The sequence below is a fragment of the Oncorhynchus gorbuscha genome, linkage group LG12 (genome assembly GCF_021184085.1).
Source record: "Oncorhynchus gorbuscha isolate QuinsamMale2020 ecotype Even-year linkage group LG12, OgorEven_v1.0, whole genome shotgun sequence".
Lineage (NCBI taxonomy): Eukaryota > Metazoa > Chordata > Actinopteri > Salmoniformes > Salmonidae > Oncorhynchus > Oncorhynchus gorbuscha.
In genome coordinates this window covers 4,467,701-4,488,234 of record NC_060184.1, presented here as the reverse complement: position 1 = coordinate 4,488,234, position 20,534 = coordinate 4,467,701, and the positions used below count along the sequence as shown (strand labels likewise).

The window sequence follows — 20,534 nt, the reverse complement described above, 5'->3', positions numbered from 1 at the left end:
CTGCGTATTCCTCCAAACCTCAGTTGTCCTGAGTCTGCACAACTCTGCCAGGACCTAGGATCAAGAGAGACGCTCAAGTGTTTTAGTACTATATCTCTTGACACAATGATGAAAATAATCATGGCCTCTAAACCTTCAAGCTGTATACTGGACCCTATTCCAACTAAACTACTGAAAGAGCTGCTTCCTGTGCTTGGCCCTCCTATGTTGAACATAATAAACGGCTCTCTATCCACTGGATGTGTACCAAACTCACTAAAAGTGGCAGTAATAAAGCCTCTCTTGAAAAAGCCAAACCTTGACCCAGAAAATATAAAAAACTATCGGCCTATATCGAATCTTCCATTCCTCTCAAAGATTTTAGAGAAGGCTGTTGCGCAGCAACTCACTGCCTTCCTGAAGACAAACAATGTATACGAAATGCTTCAGTCTGGTTTTAGACCCCATCATAGCACTGAGACGGCACTTGTGAAGGTGGTAAATGACATTTTGATGGCATCGGACCGAGGCTCTGCATCTGTCCTCGTGCTCCTAGACCTTAGTGCTGCTTTTGATACCATCGATCACCACATTCTTTTGGAGAGATTGGAAACCCAAATTGGTCTACACGGACATGTTCTGGCCTGGTTTAGGTCTTATCTGTCGGAAAGATATCAGTTTGTCTCTGTGAATGGTTTGTCCTCTGACAAATCAACTGTACATTTCGGTGTTCCTCAAGGTTCTGTTTTAGGACCACTATTGTTTTCACTATATATTTTACCTCTTGGGGATGTTATTCAAAACATAATGTAAACTTTCACTGCTATGCGGATGACACACAGCTGTACATTTCAATGAAACATGGTGAAGCACCAAAATTGCCCTCGCTAGAAGCATGTGTTTCAGACATAAGGAAGTGGATGGCTGCAAACTTTCTACTATTAAACTCGGACAAAACAGAGATGCTTGTTCTAGGTCCCAAGAAACAAAGAGATCTTCTGTTGAATCTGACAATTAATCTTAATGGTTGTACAGTCGTCTCAAATAAAACTGTGAAGGACCTCGGCGTTACTCTGACCCTGATCTCTCTTTTGAAGAACATATCAAGACCATTTCGAGGACAGCTTTTTTCCATCTACGTAACATTGCAAAAATCAGAAACTTTCTGTCCAAAAATGATGCAGAAAAATTAATCCATGCTTTTGTCACTTCTAGGTTAGACTACTGCAATGCTCTATTTTCCGGCTACCCGGATAAAGCACTAAATAAACTTCAGTTAGTGCTAAATACGGCTGCTAGAATCCTGACTAGAACCAAAAATTTGATCATATTACTCCAGTGCTAGCCTCTCTACACTGGCTTCCTGTCAAAGCAAGGGCTGATTTCAAGGTTTTACTGCTAACCTACAAAGCATTACATGGGCTTGCTCCTACCTACCTCTCTGATTTGGTCCTGCCGTATACCTATACGTACGCTACGGTCACAAGACGCAGGCCTCCTAATTGTCCCTAGAATTTCTAAGCAAACAGCTGGAGGCAGGGCTTTCTCCTATAGAGCTCCATTTTTATGGAACGGTCTGCCTACCCATGTCAGAGACGCAAACTCGGTCTCAACCTTTAAGTCTTTACTGAAGACTCATCTCTTCAGTGGGTCATATGATTGAGTGTAGTCTGGCCCAGGAGTGGGAAGGTGAACGGAAAGGCTCTGGAGCAACGAACCGCCCTTGCTGTCTCTGCCTGGCCGGTTCCCCGTTTTCCACTGGGATTCTCTGCCTCTAACCCTGTTACGGGGCTGAGTCACTGGCTTGCTGGGGCTCTCTCGTGCCGTCCCTGGGGGGGGATGCGTCACCTGGGTGGGTTGATTCACTGTTGTGGTCGGCCTGTCTGGGTTCCCCCCCACCCCTTGGGTTGTACCGTGTCGGAGATCTTTGTGGGCTATACTCGGCCTTGTCTCAGGATGGTAAGTTGGTGGTTGAAGATTTCCCTCTAGTGGTGTGGGGGCTGTGCTTTGGCAAAGTGGGTGGGGTTATATCCTTCCTGTTTGGCCCTGTCCGGGGGTGTCCTCGGATGGGGCCACAGTGTCTCCTGACCCCTCCTGTCTCAGCCTCCAGTATTTATGCTGCAGTAGTTTATGTGTCGGGGGCTAGGGTCAGTTTGTTTATCTGGAGTACTTCTCCTGTCCTATTCGGTGTCCTGTGTAAATCTAAGTGTGCGTTCTCTAATTCTCTCCTTCTCTCTTTCTTTCTCTCTCTCGGAGGACCTGAGCCCTAGAACCATGCCCCAGGACTACCTGACATGATGACTCCTTGCTGTCCCCAGTCCACCTGGCCATGCTGCTGCTCCAGTTTCAACTGGCCTGGGCCCTAGGACCATGTCCCAGGACTACCTGACATGAGGACTCCTTGCTGTCCCCAGTCCACCTGGCCATGCTCCTGCTCCAGTTTCAACTGTTCTGCCTTACTATTATTCAACCATGCTGGTCATTTATGAACATTTGAACATCTTGGCCACGTTCTGTTATAATCTCCACCTGGCACAGCCAGAAGAGGACTGGCCACCCCACATATGCTCTCTAATTCTCTCTTTCTTTTCTCTCTCTCGGAGGACCTGAGCCCTAGGACCGTGCCCCAGGACTACCTGACATGATGGCTCCTTGCTGTCCCCAGTCCATCTGACTGTGCTGCTGCTCCAGTTTCAACTGTTCTGCCTTATTATTATTTGACCATGCTGGTCATTTATGAACATTTGAACATCTTGGTCATGTTCTGTTATAATCTCTACCCGGCACAGCCAGAAGAGGACTGGCCACCCCACATAGCCCGGTTCCTCTCTAGGTTTCTTCCTAGGTTTTGGCCTTTCTAGGGAGTTTTTCCTAGCCACCGTGCTTTTACACCTGCATTGTTTGCTGTTTGGGGTTTTAGGCTGGGTTTCTGTACAGCACTTTGAGATATCAGCTGATGTACGAAGGGCTATATAAATAAATTTGATTTGATTTGATTGACCAACAAGAGCGGGCTGTGGTCAATTTGGTTCGGGACAGAAATGAAAATTCACCTTAGAGAAATTCGGTAGCACATCTTGGACAGTGACGACATGTTCAACAATGTGGAAGCCATGAGTTTGCTGACTATTTCCCGCACACTGAAAAGGCACCAGGTGTCTCTAAAACTAAACCGTGGGACTTTTGAAAGGAAATGCGGACAGAGTGAAGCAACTGAGGAGTGAGGATGTTCAGGGATGTTCAGGGATGTTCAGGGATGTTCAGGGATGTTCAGGTATGTTCAGGGATGTTCAGGTATGTTCAGGTATGTTCAGGTATGTTCAGGTATGTTGTATGTTCAGGTATGTTCAGGTATGTTCAGGTATGTTGTATGTTCAGGTATGTTGTATGTTCAGGGATGTTCAGGTATGTTGTATGTTCAGGGATGTTCAGGGATGTTGTATGTTCAGGGATGTTCAGGGATGTTCAGGTATGTTGTATGTTCAGGGATGTTCAGGTATGTTGTATGTTCAGGGATGTTCAGGTATGTTCAGGTATGTTGTATGTTCAGGGATGTTCAGGTATGTTCAGGTATGTTCAGGTATGTTCAGGGATGTTCAGGGATGTTCAGGGATGTTCAGGGATGTTCAGGTATGTTCAGGTATGTTCAGGGATGTTCAGGGATGTTCAGGTATGTTCAGGTATGTTCAGGGATGTTCAGGTATGTTCAGGGATGTTCAGGGATGTTCAGGGATGTTCAGGGATGTTCAGGGATGTTCAGGGATGTTCAGGTATGTTCAGGGATGTTCAGGGATGTTCAGGTATGTTCAGGTATGTTCAGGTTCAAGATGCCTGTTGTGAAAAATTCCCCCCAAAAGTGGTCCATCATTGCAATCAGTAATTCACTTTCCAAAATGTCTTGTTAGAGAGTGATGGAGCTGGAAGCTGACAAAAACAATCACAAATAACTATTTTTGGATGAGGCAGCCTTCAACCTCCAAGACAAGGAGGAGAGGTCAGAATTTCATTGGCCAGCGGGCAACGATCCAAGTACCTGGACAACGTGGGGCCAACATCACCATGTGCGGCTATATCAGAAGATGGTGTGGTGGGACGCAGACCTCGTATTGGATCATATAATGTAGCTCTCCGTGTAACCTTCCTTGATGAGATAAATCAGGTCTGTAGAGCTGATGGCGTGACCTATGTCATCGTGTGGGATAATGTCAGGTTCCTCCATAAGCAAATGGTGCAAGCAAGGTTTCAGGCCCATCCACAATTTACCACCCTGTACTTACCCTCATACTCTCCTTTTCTTAACACGATTGAGGAATTTTTCTCCACATGGAGGTGAAAGGTATATGATAGGCGCCCTCAGGAACAAGCCACCCTTCTCCAGGCCATGGATGACGCATGCAAAGACATCACGGCAGACCAGTGTCAGGCCTGGATTCGCCACGCCCGAAGATTCTTCCCAAGATGTTTGGCTAATGAAAACATCCATTGTGATGTGGATGAGAACCTGTGGCCAAATCCACAAGACAGGGTTGATGGAGATATAGAAGTACAGTAATCAAACCTTTGCTTTGCTTTTTACAGTAAACTAGGTGAGGAACACTTCAGTGATGTTTTACAGTTAGCCAGGTGAGGAACACTGCAATGATGTTTTACAGTAAGCCAGGTGAGGAACACTGCAGTGATGTTTTACAGTAAGCCAGGTGAGGAACACTGCAGCGGATGTTTTACAGTAAGCCAGGTGAGGAACACTGCAGCTGATGTTTTACAGTAAGCCAGGTGAGGAACACTACAGCTGATGTTTTACAGTAAGCCAGGTGAGGAACACTACAGCTGATGTTTTACAGTAAGCCAGGTGAGGAACACTGCAGTGATGTTTTACAGTAAGCCAGGTGAGGAACACTGCAGTGATGTTTTACAGTAAGCCAGGTGAGGAACACTGCAGTGATGTTTTACAGTAAGCCAGGTGAGGAACACTGCAGTGATGTTTTACAGTAAGCCAGGTGAGGAACACTGCAGTGATGTTTTACAGTAAGCCAGGTGAGGAACACTGCAGCTGATGATTTACAGTAAGCCAGGTGAGGAACACTTCAGTGATGTTTTACAGTTAGCCAGGTGAGGAACACTGCAGCTGATGATTTACAGTAAGCCAGGTGAGGAACACTGCAGTTGATGTTTAATTTGTTTTTTGTAGCTAATTATTTTTTGCTTTGATTCAAAGAACCCCATGTTGTGATTTTATTGTATTTTATCGATACATTTCAGATGTTGTTCAACGATTCCACTGTGTCTGTAGTATTCTCTCTACTAGTCATTTTACAGTGACGTATTTACATGTAGTACCATTGTAACGGGGTGAGTGACTGGTTGCCGGGAAGTCAGGCGCAGGAGAGCAGAGATGGGTGAGATCAGGAGAACTTTAATATACACCCTGGCCCAAAGGTACAGGCGAGGCAGCACAGAGCAGAACCACGGTAACATGAACCGGATTAAACAAAACAAATAAACCTAGCGCAAGCCAGCCTGTAGTGTAAACACCCTACACAAAGAACAATTCCACACACAGACATGGGGGAAACAGAGGATTATTATACATGTAGTCTGATGAGGGAATGTAAACCAGGTGTGCGGGAAAACAAGACAAAACAAATGGAAAATGAAAGGTGGAGCGGCGATGGCTAGAAGACCGGTGACGTCGACCGTGTCATATTGTGAGTATTCACAGAGAGAGTCTTCCTATGTATTCCATAGTGTTACATGGTCCTATATACGTGGTCCTATATACGTGGTCCTATATACTATGAATAATGGTTGGTGTAGCCTTGCCCCCCCCTATGACAAACGATCTGGCTCAGTATTAACAGAACCAACAAACATAATTCATCCCTCTGGTTGTCAACATAACTGGGACCTCATTCCTATCTACAGTCATTTAGATAGATTTATGTGAATTATTAATAGATTCCTGAATCTCACCTTTAATGTTTTCGGGAGACATGATTTATTGTGTCATGAATGCCATAGAGTGATGTATTGAATGCTTTGGAGTAACAGTAGAAAGACCATTGGATATAGAAATGAATCAGTGAAGAAAAATGTACATTAATTAAAGACTAAAAGAAATGTAATTAAAATTGGTTAGTGAATGCAGATGAAAGTAAACTATATAAAATATTAAATAAATAAATGAATGAATGAATGAAGAATTGAACTTTTCATATTTTATTTCATAAACGTTATTATTAATATATTCACCGTTTTATGATTTACCATCATTGTCAACATCTGTACAACTAAGAAAATATATCATATTTAAATAGGGGATACATAAAGAACATCAAAACAATGCAACACTTGGATCAAACATATGGGGAAGTTTCCATAACATCACCTGGTACAAACACTCATACATATATAAAGAACATCAAAACAATGCAACACTTGGATCAAACATATGGGGAAGTTTCCATAACATCACCTGGTACAAACACTCATACATATATAAAGAACATCAAAACAATGCAACACTTGGATCAAACATATGGGGAAGTTTCCATAACATCACCTGGTACAAACACTCATACATATATAAAGAACATCAAAACAATGCAACACTTGGATCAAACATATGGGGAAGTTTCCATAACATCACCTGGTACAAACACTCATATATATATAATATAATAATAATAATAATATATGCCATTTAGCAGACGCTTTTATCCAAAGCGACTTACAGTCATGATATATATATATATATATATATATATATATATATATATATATATATATATATATGCCATCTTTAAATTAATTTAATAAAAAATATATGTAATTATAATATGGTTGATGAACTACATGTTCCCATAGCAGAGTAGTATATACTGTGTAGGCTATTATTAATGTGACTGTCAAAACAAGTGCAATTTCATCTAGAAAAATATATATGATCTCAGATTATGTTAATTTTATACATTTGAAGCCACAGTAACCTAATTTATAGTCAAATACACATGCAGTACCAGTCAAAAGTTTGGACACTCCTACTCATTCAAGGGTTTTTCTTTATTTGTACTATTTTCTACATTGTAGAATAATAGTGAAGACATCAAAACTATGAAATAACACATTTTATGGAATCATGTAGTAACCAAAAAAACGATAAATAAATCTAAATATATTTTATATTTTAGTTTCTTCATAGTAGCCACCCTTTGCCTTGATGACAGCTTTGGGTGCCTACTTTTAATAATATAAAATATAAAACATATTTTGATTTGTTTAACACTTTGTTGGTTATTACATGATTCCATATGTGTTATTTCATAGTTTTGATGTCTTCACTATTATTCTACAATGTAGAAAATAGTACAAATAAAGAAAAACCCTGGAATGAGTAGGAGTGTCCAAACATTTGACTGGTATTGTATATGATCTCTTTCATACATACGTACATTTGGAATGTATAGATTCCAACTACCTGAGATTTGTTCATAGACAGGCAACAAAGAATGTTGCCAAAAAATGTAATATATATATTATCCTAAAATATCAACAAAATATATTTTTTTACATTCAAGTTTCACATATACAATGCATATTGAAAATAACTATTGCTCATTTTGTAGTTCATTACTTGTAAAACTCCTTAGGGCTTTTTAACTTCTTCGAGATAGGGGGCGCTCTTTTAATCTTTGGATAAAAAACGTTCCCGTTTTAAACAAAACTCCTTAGGGCTTTTTAACTGTGCTGAAACATTTATTTGAATAATTCTTTATTCTATTCATTACAGTTGTATATGATTATTGCACTAATACTAATACATGTAAAACAATGTAAAAAAATAAATGTCAATAATCTTCCAGAAAAAAAATACATATATATTTTCTGTCGTGTGAATTTAACAGAGAATACCACTAATTTCAGCCTGCATATTTCAAGTTTTAAAACATCCCTTTTTCTTAACTGACCTGTGTCATGTGACGAGTTTATTGAAACTTTATTGAAATAAAGTGCTTTGATCATTATTTGATTAAGTTAATACTAAGCAGCAGCAGTAGTTGTGAAGTTTTAGAAATCAATATCTTATTAATTAATGTCACTTTACTTGGCTTTACAGATCTTCTTCTTCTACTTCTTCGGAGTCTTCTTCGGAGTCTTCTTCGGAGTCTTCTTCTTTGGGTGAACGACTTGTCGCTCGAGGACTTCGCTGACTGCCTCTGTGCATTCTGACACCCTGCTTTCGTCCTCTGTGTCTGTCGGGTACATCTGGTTGCTCTTAACAGAGAGGTGGTGGCCCAACCTTTCCCCTGAACCTATCTGTGAACTCGCTGCCTCTTCATCCAGGACTTTGTCTAGTGAGCCTGGTTGTGATTCCATGGAAGACTTGGTAGGTTGACCACGTAGGCTTTTATTAGATGTCCCAGAAGGTCCACCACTATCACTATCGTCTTCAGACTGTCCTTTGCTTGTGATGTCATCCCCCTCATCAGCTGGATCTTCCTCAACAGCATCATCGTTTTCAGCAGTATCTTCCTCAGCTTCCTCAATCTCTTTAGCTTCCGGCTCATCCACCCCTTCCTCCTGCTCTTCCTCATCAGAAGCCTCATTTTCAGTAGTTTCCTCATCAGCTGCTTCCTGCTGCTCCTCAGCAGCATCATCTTCAGTTGCATCCTCCTCAGCCTCCTCCTCCACTTCAGCCTGCTCCTCCTCAGCTTCTTCCTTCAGCTCCTCAATAAGAGTCTCCTCAACTTCCTCCATCTCAACTTCTTCCATCTCCTCAGCTTCCTCCTCCACTTCAGCCTGCTCCTCCTCAGCTTCTTCCTTCAGCTCCTCAATAGGAGTCTCCTCAACTTCCTCCATCTCAACTTCTTCCATCTCCTCAGCTTCCTCCTCCGCTTCCTCCTGCAACTCCTCAACAGGAGTCTCTTCAACTGGAGTCTCCTCCTCCTTCTCCTCATCCTGCAGCTCCTCAACTGGAGTCTCTTCAACATGAAGCTCAGCCTGACCCTCTGCTGAGATATCACCCTCCTCCTCTTCTGGTTTGTCTTCTTGTGCCTCTGACTCCTCGTTGTTACCGTCAGTCTCTGAATCCTCAACATCGGCGTAAGCACTGTCTTCAGAGTACTCTGCTCTGGCCAAGGCATCGAATGAGGTCATTGGAGTTTCCTCAACAGTTTCCTTCATGCTGTCCTCCCCGATAGCTGGCACCTCTGATTGTTCTCCCTCATCTGTGGATATTTCCAACTCAGACTCATCCTCAGCTTCATCCTCTCCGTCGGCTGAGTACCCAACGTTTCCGCAGGAATCCTCTTCATTGGCTGTCTCATTGCCCTCTGTAGTTTCCACTTCTTCATCTTTTTCAGACCCCCCTACAACGTTCTCGGCCTGGTCTTGGGTTCCATTTTCTGCATTTAATTTGTTTGTCTTTGCTTCTTCTGCCTCGTTTCCTACATTGTCTCCTGCATTTGTATCATCTTCTTGTTCTGTTCCTGTCTCCTCCGGAACCATATCTTGGTCTGTCGTTTCTCCCTCCTCCGCCTCGTCGTCTGCTTTTATCTCCGATACGTCGTCATGACAATCCGTCTCCTCAATGTTTGATTCAACTACAGGCTCTTTATCCTCTGCTGTTTCATCCTCCCCCTTTTCTACATTCTCCTCAGCTCTTTTACTTGCTGCTTCGTCTTCAAATGCCTCAGCTTCTGATGATTCTTCTCCCACGTTTTCATTCTCATCTCTTCCAGTTTCATCTCCGGCTGTCTGCTCTTCTCCCTCAGCTGTTTCAGCTTCAGCACTCTCCTCCTCTCCTGCTGTTTCAGCTTCAGCATTCTCCTCCTCTCCTGCTGTTTCATCGTCAGCTGTCCCTTCTCCTGCAGTTTCAGCTGGTGCCGATTCGTCTCCAGTTGTTTCAATTTCGGCCGACTCATCGCCAGTTGTTTCATTTTCTGAGGACTCGTGCCCTGTGGTTTCATCTTCTCCAGATGTCTCACCGTCTGCAGTCTCAGCTTTAGAAATCTCCTCTTCCCCTGCTGCATCATCATTGGTTTCTGCCTCTGCCTCCACTGTGTCTTCGTCTCTGGCAGCTTCCTCTTCTGCTGCCTCAGATTCAGCATCCTCCTCCCCTTCAACTGTTTCATTTTCAACTGTTTCAGCTTCTGCAGTTTCCTCGTCGGCTGTCTCTACTTCAGCATCCTCCTCTTCTTTGGCAGTTTCATCTCCAGCTGTTTCAGCTTCAGCACTCTCTTCCTCTCCTGCATTCTTCCCTTCAGCTGTGTCTACTTCAGCAGTCTCTTCTCCTCTTGCTCCATCATCTGCAGTCTCTGCCTCAGCAGTCTCCTCCTCTCCTGCTTCATCTCCGGATGTCTCTGCCTCAGCACTCTCCTCGTCACCTGCAGTCTCCTCTTGAGCTGATTCTACTTCAGCAGTCTCATCTCCTGCTGTTCCATCATCTGTAGACTCTGCCTCAGCAGTCTCCTCCTCTCCTGCTTCATCTCCCGCTGTCTCTGCCTCAGCACTCTCCTCGTCTCCTGCAGTCTCCTCTTCAGCTGCCTCTACTTCCGCAGTCTCATCTTCTTCTGCTGTTACATCAGCTGTCTCGGCCTCTGCAGTTTCAGCTTCAGATTCCTCTTTTCCTAACATTTTATTATCAGCTGCTTCAGTGCTCTCCTCTTCTCCTGGCGTTGATCCTGCTGCTATTACTTTATCAGTTTCTTCTTCTGCATCTTCATCTTTTCCTGTTTCTGCTTCAACTTCTTCCTCTCCTGCACTGTCTTCTTCAGCTGCCTCTTCTTCTCCTGCTGTTTCGTCATCAGCTACTGTCTCTCCTTCAGCAGTTTCTTCTTCTCCCGCTTCATCTTCTGCTATCTCAGCTTCTGCTGTTTCTGCTTCAACTTCTTCCTCTCCTGCAGTGTCTTCTTCAGCTGCCTCTTCTTCTCCTGCTGTTTCGTCATCAGCTACTGTCTCTTCTTCAGCAGTTTCTTCTTCTCCCGCTTCATCTTCTGCTGTCTCAGCTTCTGCTGTTTCTGCTTCAACTTCTTCCTCTCCTGCACTGTCTTCTTCAGCTGCCTCTTCTTCTCCTGCTGTTTCGTCATCAGCTACTGTCTCTCCTTCAGCAGTTTCTTCTTCTCCCGCTTCATCTTCTGCCGTCTCAGCTTCTGCTGTTTCTGCTTCAACTTCTTCCTCTCCTGCACTGTCTTCTTCAGCTGCCTCTTCTTCTCCTGCTGTTTCGTCATCAGCTACTGTCTCTCCTTCAGCAGTTTCTTCTTCTCCCGCTTCATCTTCTGCTGTCTCAGCTTCTGCTGTTTCTGCTTCAACTTCTTCCTCTCCTGCAGTGTCTTCTTCAGCTGCCTCTTCTTCTCCTGCTGTTTCGTCATCAGCTACTGTCTCTCCTTCAGCAGTTTCTTTTTCTCCCGCTTCATCTTCTGCTGTCTCAGCTTCTGCTGTTTCTGCTTCAACTTCTTCCTCTCCTGCAGTGTCTTCTTCAGCTGCCTCTTCTTCTCCTGCTGTTTCGTCATCAGCTACTGTCTCTCCTTCAGCAGTTTCTTCTTCTCCCGCTTCATCTTCTGCTGTCTCAGCTTCTGCTGTTTCTGCTTCAGCTTCCTCTTCTTCTCCTGCTGCTTCATTATTAGCTGCTGTTTCTGCTTCAGAAGTTTCTTCTTCCAATATTTCATCTTCAGCTGTCTCTGCTTCGACTTCCTCCTCTTCCCTGGCTTCACAACACACTGCTGCCTCTGCTTTACCACTCTCTTCTGCTTCTTCTATCTCAGCTTCAGTATTCTTTGATTCAGCATCCACCTCCTTTCCCTCTGCTTCCTCAGCTGCTGTCTCAGCTTCCTCAGTTTCTTCTTCATCTTCAGCAGTATCTGTTTCAGCTTCCCCCTCTTCGATTGCTTCACCTTCAGCTGTCACTTCTACATCAGATTCTGCTGTCTCAGCTTTGTCACCCATTTCAGCATCTTTTTGTTGTGATTCCTTCATCTCCTTCTTAGCCCCATTGATAACATTTTCAACAAGAGTTTCCGCTGCTTTGGCTTCATCCATACCTTCAGTCTCATCTGCAACATTGACTTCTACTTGTATCTGTGGTGGACTGTCCTTTTTCGACTGGAGAATTATTGATTTTAAATCAAAAGCATGTGCAATGCCAGCTTTCACTACCACCGTTTCAGTGTCATCTGTAACATCAGCTTCTTGTGTCTTTGGAGTAGGTTCCCTTTTCAACTGAAGAATTGACTTTAGATCAAAAGCCATCATGACTGGTGCAGTATGCAGGACTTCTGCAGGAAGCAGTGGTCCTAATTCCAGTTTCTTTTGTAAACATGCTTCACAAGGGCAATATTCATCATCACTCCGTTGGTCACTGAAGGAAGTGCAGGTTGCATCCTCACTTTTATCAACCCGGTTATCAATGGACTGGTCACGCACAACTTTCAGTCTTCTTCGCCTTGTCTCTGTTTGTGCATTTGATTCTCGTGACAAGGCTTCTTTGGGTGGTCTTGGTCTTCCAGCCCGACCGTGGATCTTCCTCAGTTCCCTGTCGATGCTTAGTTGTATTCTCCTCCTCACATCGTCTTTCAGTTCAGCTATCATGGCATTGAGCTGTTCGTTGTTGTCCAAGTTCCAGCGAACCTTGAACTCAGCCATGGCATCCACATAATGTGTCATGAACTGCTTCTCTAGTTTGTTCAGTAACTTCAAGACCCAGACAGGATCAGGATCCAGGGAAACCTTTTTGGCTAGTTGTGCCCTTTGGACAGATGGAGGAGAGCCAGAGCTTGTGTCCTCTCGAGGGTCTGAGCTCTTATTGGAAGACGGGGGCGTTTCTGGTAATTCTCTCAGACTTTCATTTCTAATGGTGTCATCAGACTCCGGGACGTCTTCATCTTTTTGTTTCTCTTCCTCCACTGCTATTGCTCCTTCTCCTCCTTCTTCGGGGGTCCATTGGACCCGACTGGCTATGTCCGGAGTAGCTGTATCAGACATTGGTGCTGAGGACTCTAGGCTTTCATCTTTCTGTGCCATTTCATCAACTTCTTGTACCTTCACCAACGCTTCCCCCTCTGCGTTCGTTGCCTGAGCCACACGGCCTGAACTCTTACCTGAGCCTGTTGAGCCACTGCTGACATCCACCCCAGAGGAGGACCTTGCTTTCCCATCACCGTCCACAGAGTGTTGATCACAGCCATTCTGCTGTGACTTTCCACCTTCTGCTGGGTCACACAACCAGAGGGACTGGAGGATGTTCATTAGCTCTCTGTACCTTGTGTCCTTGGCGTTTGCATCGTAGTTGGGATCAAAGTCTATCAACTGCAGCTTTGCGAGGCAATCCAGGAGACCTCTGGCTGAGGTGCTCAGTTTACGTCCGTACACTGGGGAAACTTCAGGTAAACTGTTACACCGGTCAAGCTTGGGATTCAACAGGACTTTCATCACCTGAACTGAGGAGTGAAAGCTCTTTGATACCTCTTCCTGTGGAGCGGTGCAGGAGTGAGTGTCTTCTGGTGGGGTCTCTGGTGGGGTCTCTGGTGGGGTCTCTGGTGGGGTCTCCACTGGCTCCTCACTGTCAGCCACATGGTTGACCACTGTCTCTTTGAGCTCTTCCTTTTTTTCGTTTTGAGTTTCACACTCAGCAATGGTGTCAATATCCTGTTTTGTTTTTTCCTTTTGCGGTAGTTCTTCTGGTGAATGGCCTCTGTCAATGAATTCATCCCCAATGTCGTACATCGCACTGTCAGACGGTATTTTCTTAAGCCACTCATTCACCACCTCTGTTGGAGAGGCGTTTGGTAGATTGGAGGGAACCAGCTCAGAGACTTCTCCTTCCAGCAACTGTCGGGAGAAACTGAGTAAGGGAACCCCTTTCCTCTGTTTGCACTTGCCACTCTTGTCACTTCTGTTGTCGCTGACATTCCTGTCTGTCACTTCCAAGGGGCCATTGCATGAGATGTTAGAGTTCTCTTCCACTGGATATGCTGCATGTGACTTATTACTGTCACTCGAGCCACCAAGTAAAATAACAGGTCGTTTGATTTTTCTGGGGGTTGGTGGGCACTCTGGTGGGGAAGGAGTGAGACAACTCTCTGGTCTGGGAGTGTCCACATGATCTCTAGTGGCAGTCTTATTTGACCTGTTTGTCTTTCTTGAAATGTCACTCCCTTTGTCACTTTTGGCGTCATCCTTATTGTTTTTGTCCTTTTGTCCTTTGACTTGTAGATGGGAAGACACGTTGGACATGTTGCTTTTAGGTCTCTCAGCCACTTCAGCAGTTGTACTATCTTTCGGTTTGGAGCTACAGTAAATGCAGTTAGATTTGTCTGATGCATTGGTCCTAGCTGACTTTGCAGACTTAGCAGATACAGCACTTGGTGCATTCACCACATTTTCCTCTACTTGCTCTTCAGCTTTTTCTATAGAATCTACTTCAAAAACTTTGGACTTCCTTGATCTTGCAGATGAATGTGACTTAGCAGTCTCCTCCTCTCTGAGTGCTCGCTCCTCTGTTTCATGGTCCGGTTCAATAACTGAAACTTTTGACCTTTTAGATCTTGCTGAGACATTTGATTTAGCTGACATAGCACTAGGTGCTCTCTCTTCAGTTTCCTTTACATCCTCTCGTGCCTTCACTTTGGCAGTAGCATATTCTGTTTGGTTTTCAAGGTCAACAGTTTCCTCTGAAGTTTTAGATTTAGTTGATCTTGCTAAAGCATTTGACTTGGCTGACATAGCACTAGCTGCTCTCTCCTCGGTTTGATCCTGTTCTGCAGTGGGATCATCAGAAATGTCGTATTTCTTGTGTCTTGCCGACATATTGTACTTAGCAGACATAGCGCTGGATGGTCTCTCAGTTTCTTTGACACAAAGTTCGGAAAATTTGGACCTCTTTGATTTTGCAGAAACATTCGACTTAGCTGATCTGCCAGACATGGCACTGGGTGCTCTCTCTTCAACGTCTTCCAATTCTTCATCTCCATTTTCCACAGGAAGAACTTCTGAAGCTTTAGGCTTCACATGTCTTGTAGAAACATTAGATTTAGCAGACATACTGCTGGGTGCTCTCTCTTTAAATTGATCCTCTTCAGCAGCAGGGATTTTGGAAGCTTTGGATTTGTTTGATCTTGCTGAAACATTAGACTTAGCTGACTTGGCTGACATGGCACTGGGACCTCGATCCTCTGTTTCATCCTTAGGTTCAGCAGTTTCTTCAGCTGCGACTTCGGACTTAACAGACATAGCACAAGTTGACCTCTCTCTAGTTTCACCTATTTCATTTTCATGGCTGTCTTCAGCAGGAACTTCAGAAGCTTTTGATTTCTTGCATCTTGCCGACACAGCAGACCTACCAGACAAAGCGCTGGGTGCTCGCTCTTCAGTTTCCTCTTCAGGACAAAGTTGAGAAACCTTTGATTTCTTTGATTTTGCAGAAACATTGGACTTAACTGACTCAGCACTAGGTTGTCTCTCTTTCATTTCTTCCAATTCCTTGTCTTCGTTTTCCTCGGGAGGATCTTCAGAAGATTTAGACATCGCTGATCTTGCAGAAACATTGGACTTAAAAGACCTGGGAGCTCTGTTGTCTGTTTCTTCTGCTACCTCAGTTTCTGCTCTTTCTTCAGCTCCCTCTTCAGTGTCTTCCTCGGCAGCTTTAGATTTCTTCGATCTTGCTGAGACATTAGACTTAGCACTAGGTGCTCTCTCCTCAGTTTTCCCAAATTCATCTTCAGCGTTGTCTTCAGAAGGATCATCAGAAATATTGGATTTATCAGACATAGCTGATCTCTTTTCAGTTTCATCAGAAACGTAGTATTTATTGAATCTTGATGATCGGTTGTACTTACAAGACATAGCGCTGGATGATCTCTTAGTTTCTTCAACGCAAAATAGAGAAACATTGGTCTTCTTTGATCTGGTAGAGACATTAGACTTAGCTGACTTAGCTTCCGTTTCATGCTCAGATTCATCAGTTTGTTCAGCGGGAACACCCTCTGTTTCTTCTACCTCTTCTGCTTTCTCTCCAGCTGTTTCCTTCTCTGGACCTTCTCCAGCTGTTTCCTTCTCTGGACCTTCTCCAGCTGTTTCCTCCTCTGCTTCTGCGTTTTCCACAGCAGGTGCTTCAGAACCATTGGACGTAGCAGACATACCACTCGATGGTCTCTCGTCAGTTTGATCCTCTTTTTCTTTAGAAACATAGTATTTCTCATATCTTCCTGACCGGTTGTACTTAGCAGACATGGCGCTAGGTGCTCTCTCCTCAGGTTGGTCCTCTTCTCCAGCGGGATCATAAGGAACGTAGTATTTCTTGTGTCTTGCGGACCGGTTGTACTTAGAAGACATGGTGCTGGATGATCTGTCATCTTCAACACAAAGTTGAGAAACCTTTGTTTTCTTAGATTTTGCGGAAACATTAGAATCAGCTGACATAGCACTAGGTGCTCTCTCTTCAGACTTTTCCAAATCCTCTTCTTCATTTTCCTCATCTGGAAGAGTTTGATTGTATTCTGCAGTGGGATCATCAGAAATGTCGTATTTCTTGTGTCTTGCTGACAAATTGTACTTAGCAGACATCACGCTGGATGCTCTTTCGGTTTCTTTGACACAAAGTTCAGAAACCTTGGACTTTGATGTTGCAGAAACATTAGACATAGCAGACATCGCACTAGCTGCTCTCTCTTCAGTTTCTTCCAATTCCTCTTCTGCTTTTTCTTCAGCGGGAACATGAGAAACTTTGGACTTTCTTGAGGGGTTAGATTTAACTGACAGAGCACTTAATGCTGTTTTTTCGTATTCTTCCTGTGTAACGTTTTCTTCAGCTTCGGACATTTTGAACTGAGATCTTGTTGAGACACTTGAGGATCTTTTGTCTGTTGGATGTTCCTGTAAATCTACGTCTTCTACAGCTGAAACATTGGACTTCCTTGACTTTGCTGAAGCATTTGATTTGACTGACATGGCACTTGATGATCGCTCTCCTGAATGAACTCCTTTCTCCCCAACGTTGGACTTCCTACATCTGGTAGAGACATTTGATTTGACAGACTTTGCTCTCTCCTTTGTTTCTGGGTCTTTGTTTTCAGTGTCCTCTGAAGGGTTCGCTTCTTGACTCACTTCTTCTACTGCAGTTTCAGCATTTTCTTTGTCATCTTCCATTGTTTCTACTGCTTTATCAGATCCTTCACATTCATACTTTTTTGATTCTTGGTCATCTTGTCCATTTGATGGTGCCAGAGAAACAACTTTGGTTGATTTCTTGGACTTGGTAGAGCGCACAGAAGATGCCTTGCTACTCGGAGGCCTGGGAGATAAATGTTGCATAGGTGTTGCTATAGGTGAGTTCAAAACAGCAATTCTAGTGGGTTCCTCTTCTTCTGCATTGCTATTCTGAGAACATGCACACGCTCTCGAAATACTTGGTGGAAGACTGTCTTCCTCGTCGTCCTGGTCTTCACTGAGCGATGCCAGGATCTGAGAGGAAAGACTAACAGCAGACACAGGCCGATCCTCTTCCTCTGCATCAGTGATCTTGACGCTGACCTCGCGCTGAGACTCCATGGAGGGACCGGAGGATGAACTGTCAGCTGTAGGCTCATTTTTATCTGATGCCTGGGTTGTAATGTCAATGCAATCATTCATGCCAAGGCTCTTGCTCTTGTCCTCAGTGGAAACCCTAGTCCTACTCTTGGCGGACGTTGTTGTCGAGTGCACTTCGCTCCTGCTGCAGCCGCGGCTGATGGTGCAGTACTCCACCATGGAGTCGCCCCCTTCCTCCACAGTCTGCTGAAAGCAAGCAGTCTTCTCCACCACGTGCTCGGTGATCTCCTCACTGGACATAGTCTCCACGGATCCTTCTTTACATACAATGGTGTGTGAGGAGGCACTGGAGCTGGAGGAGGTGACGTGGCGTACAGTCCTCTGCCCCCCCGCAATATGGGTCTTCCTGATCTCATTGTCCTGGCAGTGGCCACAGCAGTGCTGACAGTGAGGGACGTCCAGATGCTTCTGGTGCAGTTTGGTGATGTAGGCATCGTCAGCCTCGCCTGGTGAAAGGGGCTCCGACTCTGAACAGCTTGCCACACTACTCTGCTGTAGAGAGCAGTTGTCATGGTATCCTTGGAGGTATTCATTGTTCGTTCTTACTGATTTCTTTACTTGTGTGGACCAATGCAGCGTCTCGTCATTCAGTAGTCGGAAACGCACTTTCATTTCCATTGACAAGCTGCCATCTTTGTTGACGAGTACCCTTTTCTCGATGTCGTCTTCCATCAAGCCTTCGCTTGAATGAGGGCATGGGCCTACGTGGGCTGGGGTTGCAGAGTTGATTGGTGGGAGTGATTTGTCCGATGATATGGAATGCCTGGCTGACCGGTTGCTGAATTCAGATCTTAAGTGGATGACACTTTTCTTTGCCTCAAGTCCTAAACCGCCTGTAGAAGTGACAAGCAGAAAGAAACATCAATGATCGGTCATCGGTTTACAAGAAGCCTGACGATGAGAAAGTCTACATTTTCCCAGTAAAACAAGTTCAGACAGTTGTTACAATAATTAGCAGATATGTTGCTGAATATCAATAATGAGTTAAACATTAGACCAAATCATTAGGAGCGCCTTCTTAATATTGAGTTGCCGATCGCACTTTTGCCTTCGGAATAGCCTCAATTTGTCGGGGCATGGACCCTACAAGGTGTCGATAGTGTTCCGCAGTGATGCTGGCCCATGTTGACTCCAATGCTTATCACAATTGTATCAAGTTGGCTAGATGTCCTTTGGGTGGTGGACCATTCTTGATACACAGGAAACTGTTTAGCATGAAAATCCCAGCAGCATTGCAGTTCTTGACACAAACTGGTACACCTGGCACCTACTACCGTATCCCGTTCAAAGGCACTTAAATGATTTGTCTTGCTCATTCACCCTCTGACAATCCTTGTCTCAAATGTCTCAAGGCCTTCATCTACAATGATTGAGGTGGATTTAAAACCTGTTAGTCCTATAGTGGCAGTATTTCATTTTTGGATAAAAAGACGTGCCCGTTTTAAGCGCAATATTTTGTCACGAAAAGATGCTCGACTATGCTTGGAATTGATAGTTTTGGAAAGAAGTGACATAAATAAGGGATCAAATCATTCACCTGGATTCACCTGGTCAGTCTGTCATGGAAAGAGTAGGTGTTCTTAATGTTTTATACAATCAGTATATATAGTATCTAATTGCCAGCACAGTGACGTCTAACTAGGCAAAGGAATTGCTTTGCTTAACATAGTATCATATATGTATTTGTAGAAAAAAATATTGGAAATTACAAATATAAAGATTTAGAAGAAATTGTATATGTTGGTTTATAAGTATTTGATGACAGCTGCTGACATAAAAAATGGGAATTCTACGTCAATTTGATTGATTGATTGATTGATATGCTTGAGTCATTTATATAGTCATACCATTTTTCTTACTCTCCTGTCCTTCACTGGCCATGCTGGAGCGTCCCAGTGACTTTGGCCTCAGTCGTGGAAGTTTGTCATCTGAGTTTTTCCGGAAGTTCTCCAGAAGGATGGGATGGGAGGGCTCACGGCCCACACAAATCAACACACTGGGGCACTGCAGGAGACCCTGAACACTGTCGATCTGACACAAAGAAACACACAGAGAGCCAGGTGAACAAAATGTTTTACTGTACATAAGCAGACTAATAGAGGACAGACTGGTTCCTAGACAAGGAAACTGAAACAGAGAGTTAGTCAAAAATCAGTTATGACCTAAATTGAGATTGGCAGGTTTCTCAAGCAAGACATTTTGATCTCAATGAGACAAACATGTATGAATAATATTTACATAAACACACACACACCCAGATATATATCAGTATCACAATAGCTGTATGTTAAAGGATGTAAAAATGATATCAGTACCACAGTATCAAAACCCAAGACTAAAGCATTAAAGGATGCTAGCTGAACCTTGGCCATATGGATAAGTAAAGGTGATACAGGATATGGCAAAGAACTAAGGACATCATTTTAAAAATTTAACTAGGCAAGTCAGTTATTAAGAACAAACTATTATTTACAATGACGGCCTACCGAGGTAAAGTAGGTTAACTGCCTTGTTCAGAGGCAGAACGACAGATGTTTTACCTTGGGTAGCTCGGGGGTTTGGTCTAGCAACCTTTCGGTTACTGGCCCAACACTTTAAACGCTAGCCTACCAGCCGCTAGGCTACCTGCCGTTAGGCTACCTGCCGTTAGGCTACCTGCCGCTAGGCTACCTGCCGTTAGCCTACCTGCCCTTATTCTACCAGCCGCTAGGCTACCTGCCGCTAGGCTACCTGCCGTTAGGCTACCTGCCGCTAGGCTACCTGCCGTTAGGCTACCTGCCGTTAGGCTACCTGCCGCTAACCTACCTGCCGCTAACCTACCTGCCGCTAACCTACCTGCCGCTAGGCTACCTGCCGTTAGCCTACCTGCCGTTAGCCTACCTGCCGCTAACCTACCTGCCGCTAGGCTACCTGCCGCTAACCTACCTGACGCTAACCTACCTGCCGCTAGGCTACCTGCCGCTAACCTACCTGCCGCT

At 44.2% G+C, this 20,534-nt stretch overlaps 1 protein-coding gene across 1 annotated transcript; it reads right to left on the bottom strand.

Moving 5' to 3' along the window:
• Positions 1–7,299: 7,299 nt before the first annotated feature.
• rp1l1b (rp1 like 1b) lies at positions 7,300–14,205 on the bottom strand. Its single transcript, XM_046293099.1, has one exon. The coding sequence runs from the start codon at positions 14,203–14,205 to the stop codon at positions 8,104–8,106; it is 6,102 nt and encodes a 2,033-aa protein (XP_046149055.1). The 3' UTR covers positions 7,300–8,103.
• Between the last annotated feature and the right edge of the window lie 6,329 nt (positions 14,206–20,534).

What these genes read in the sequence shown, in the direction of transcription:
- rp1l1b (XM_046293099.1), bottom strand. Translation starts at nt 14,205, where the DNA reads ATGTCCAACGTGTCTTCCCATCTACAAGTCAAAGGACAAAAGGACAAA.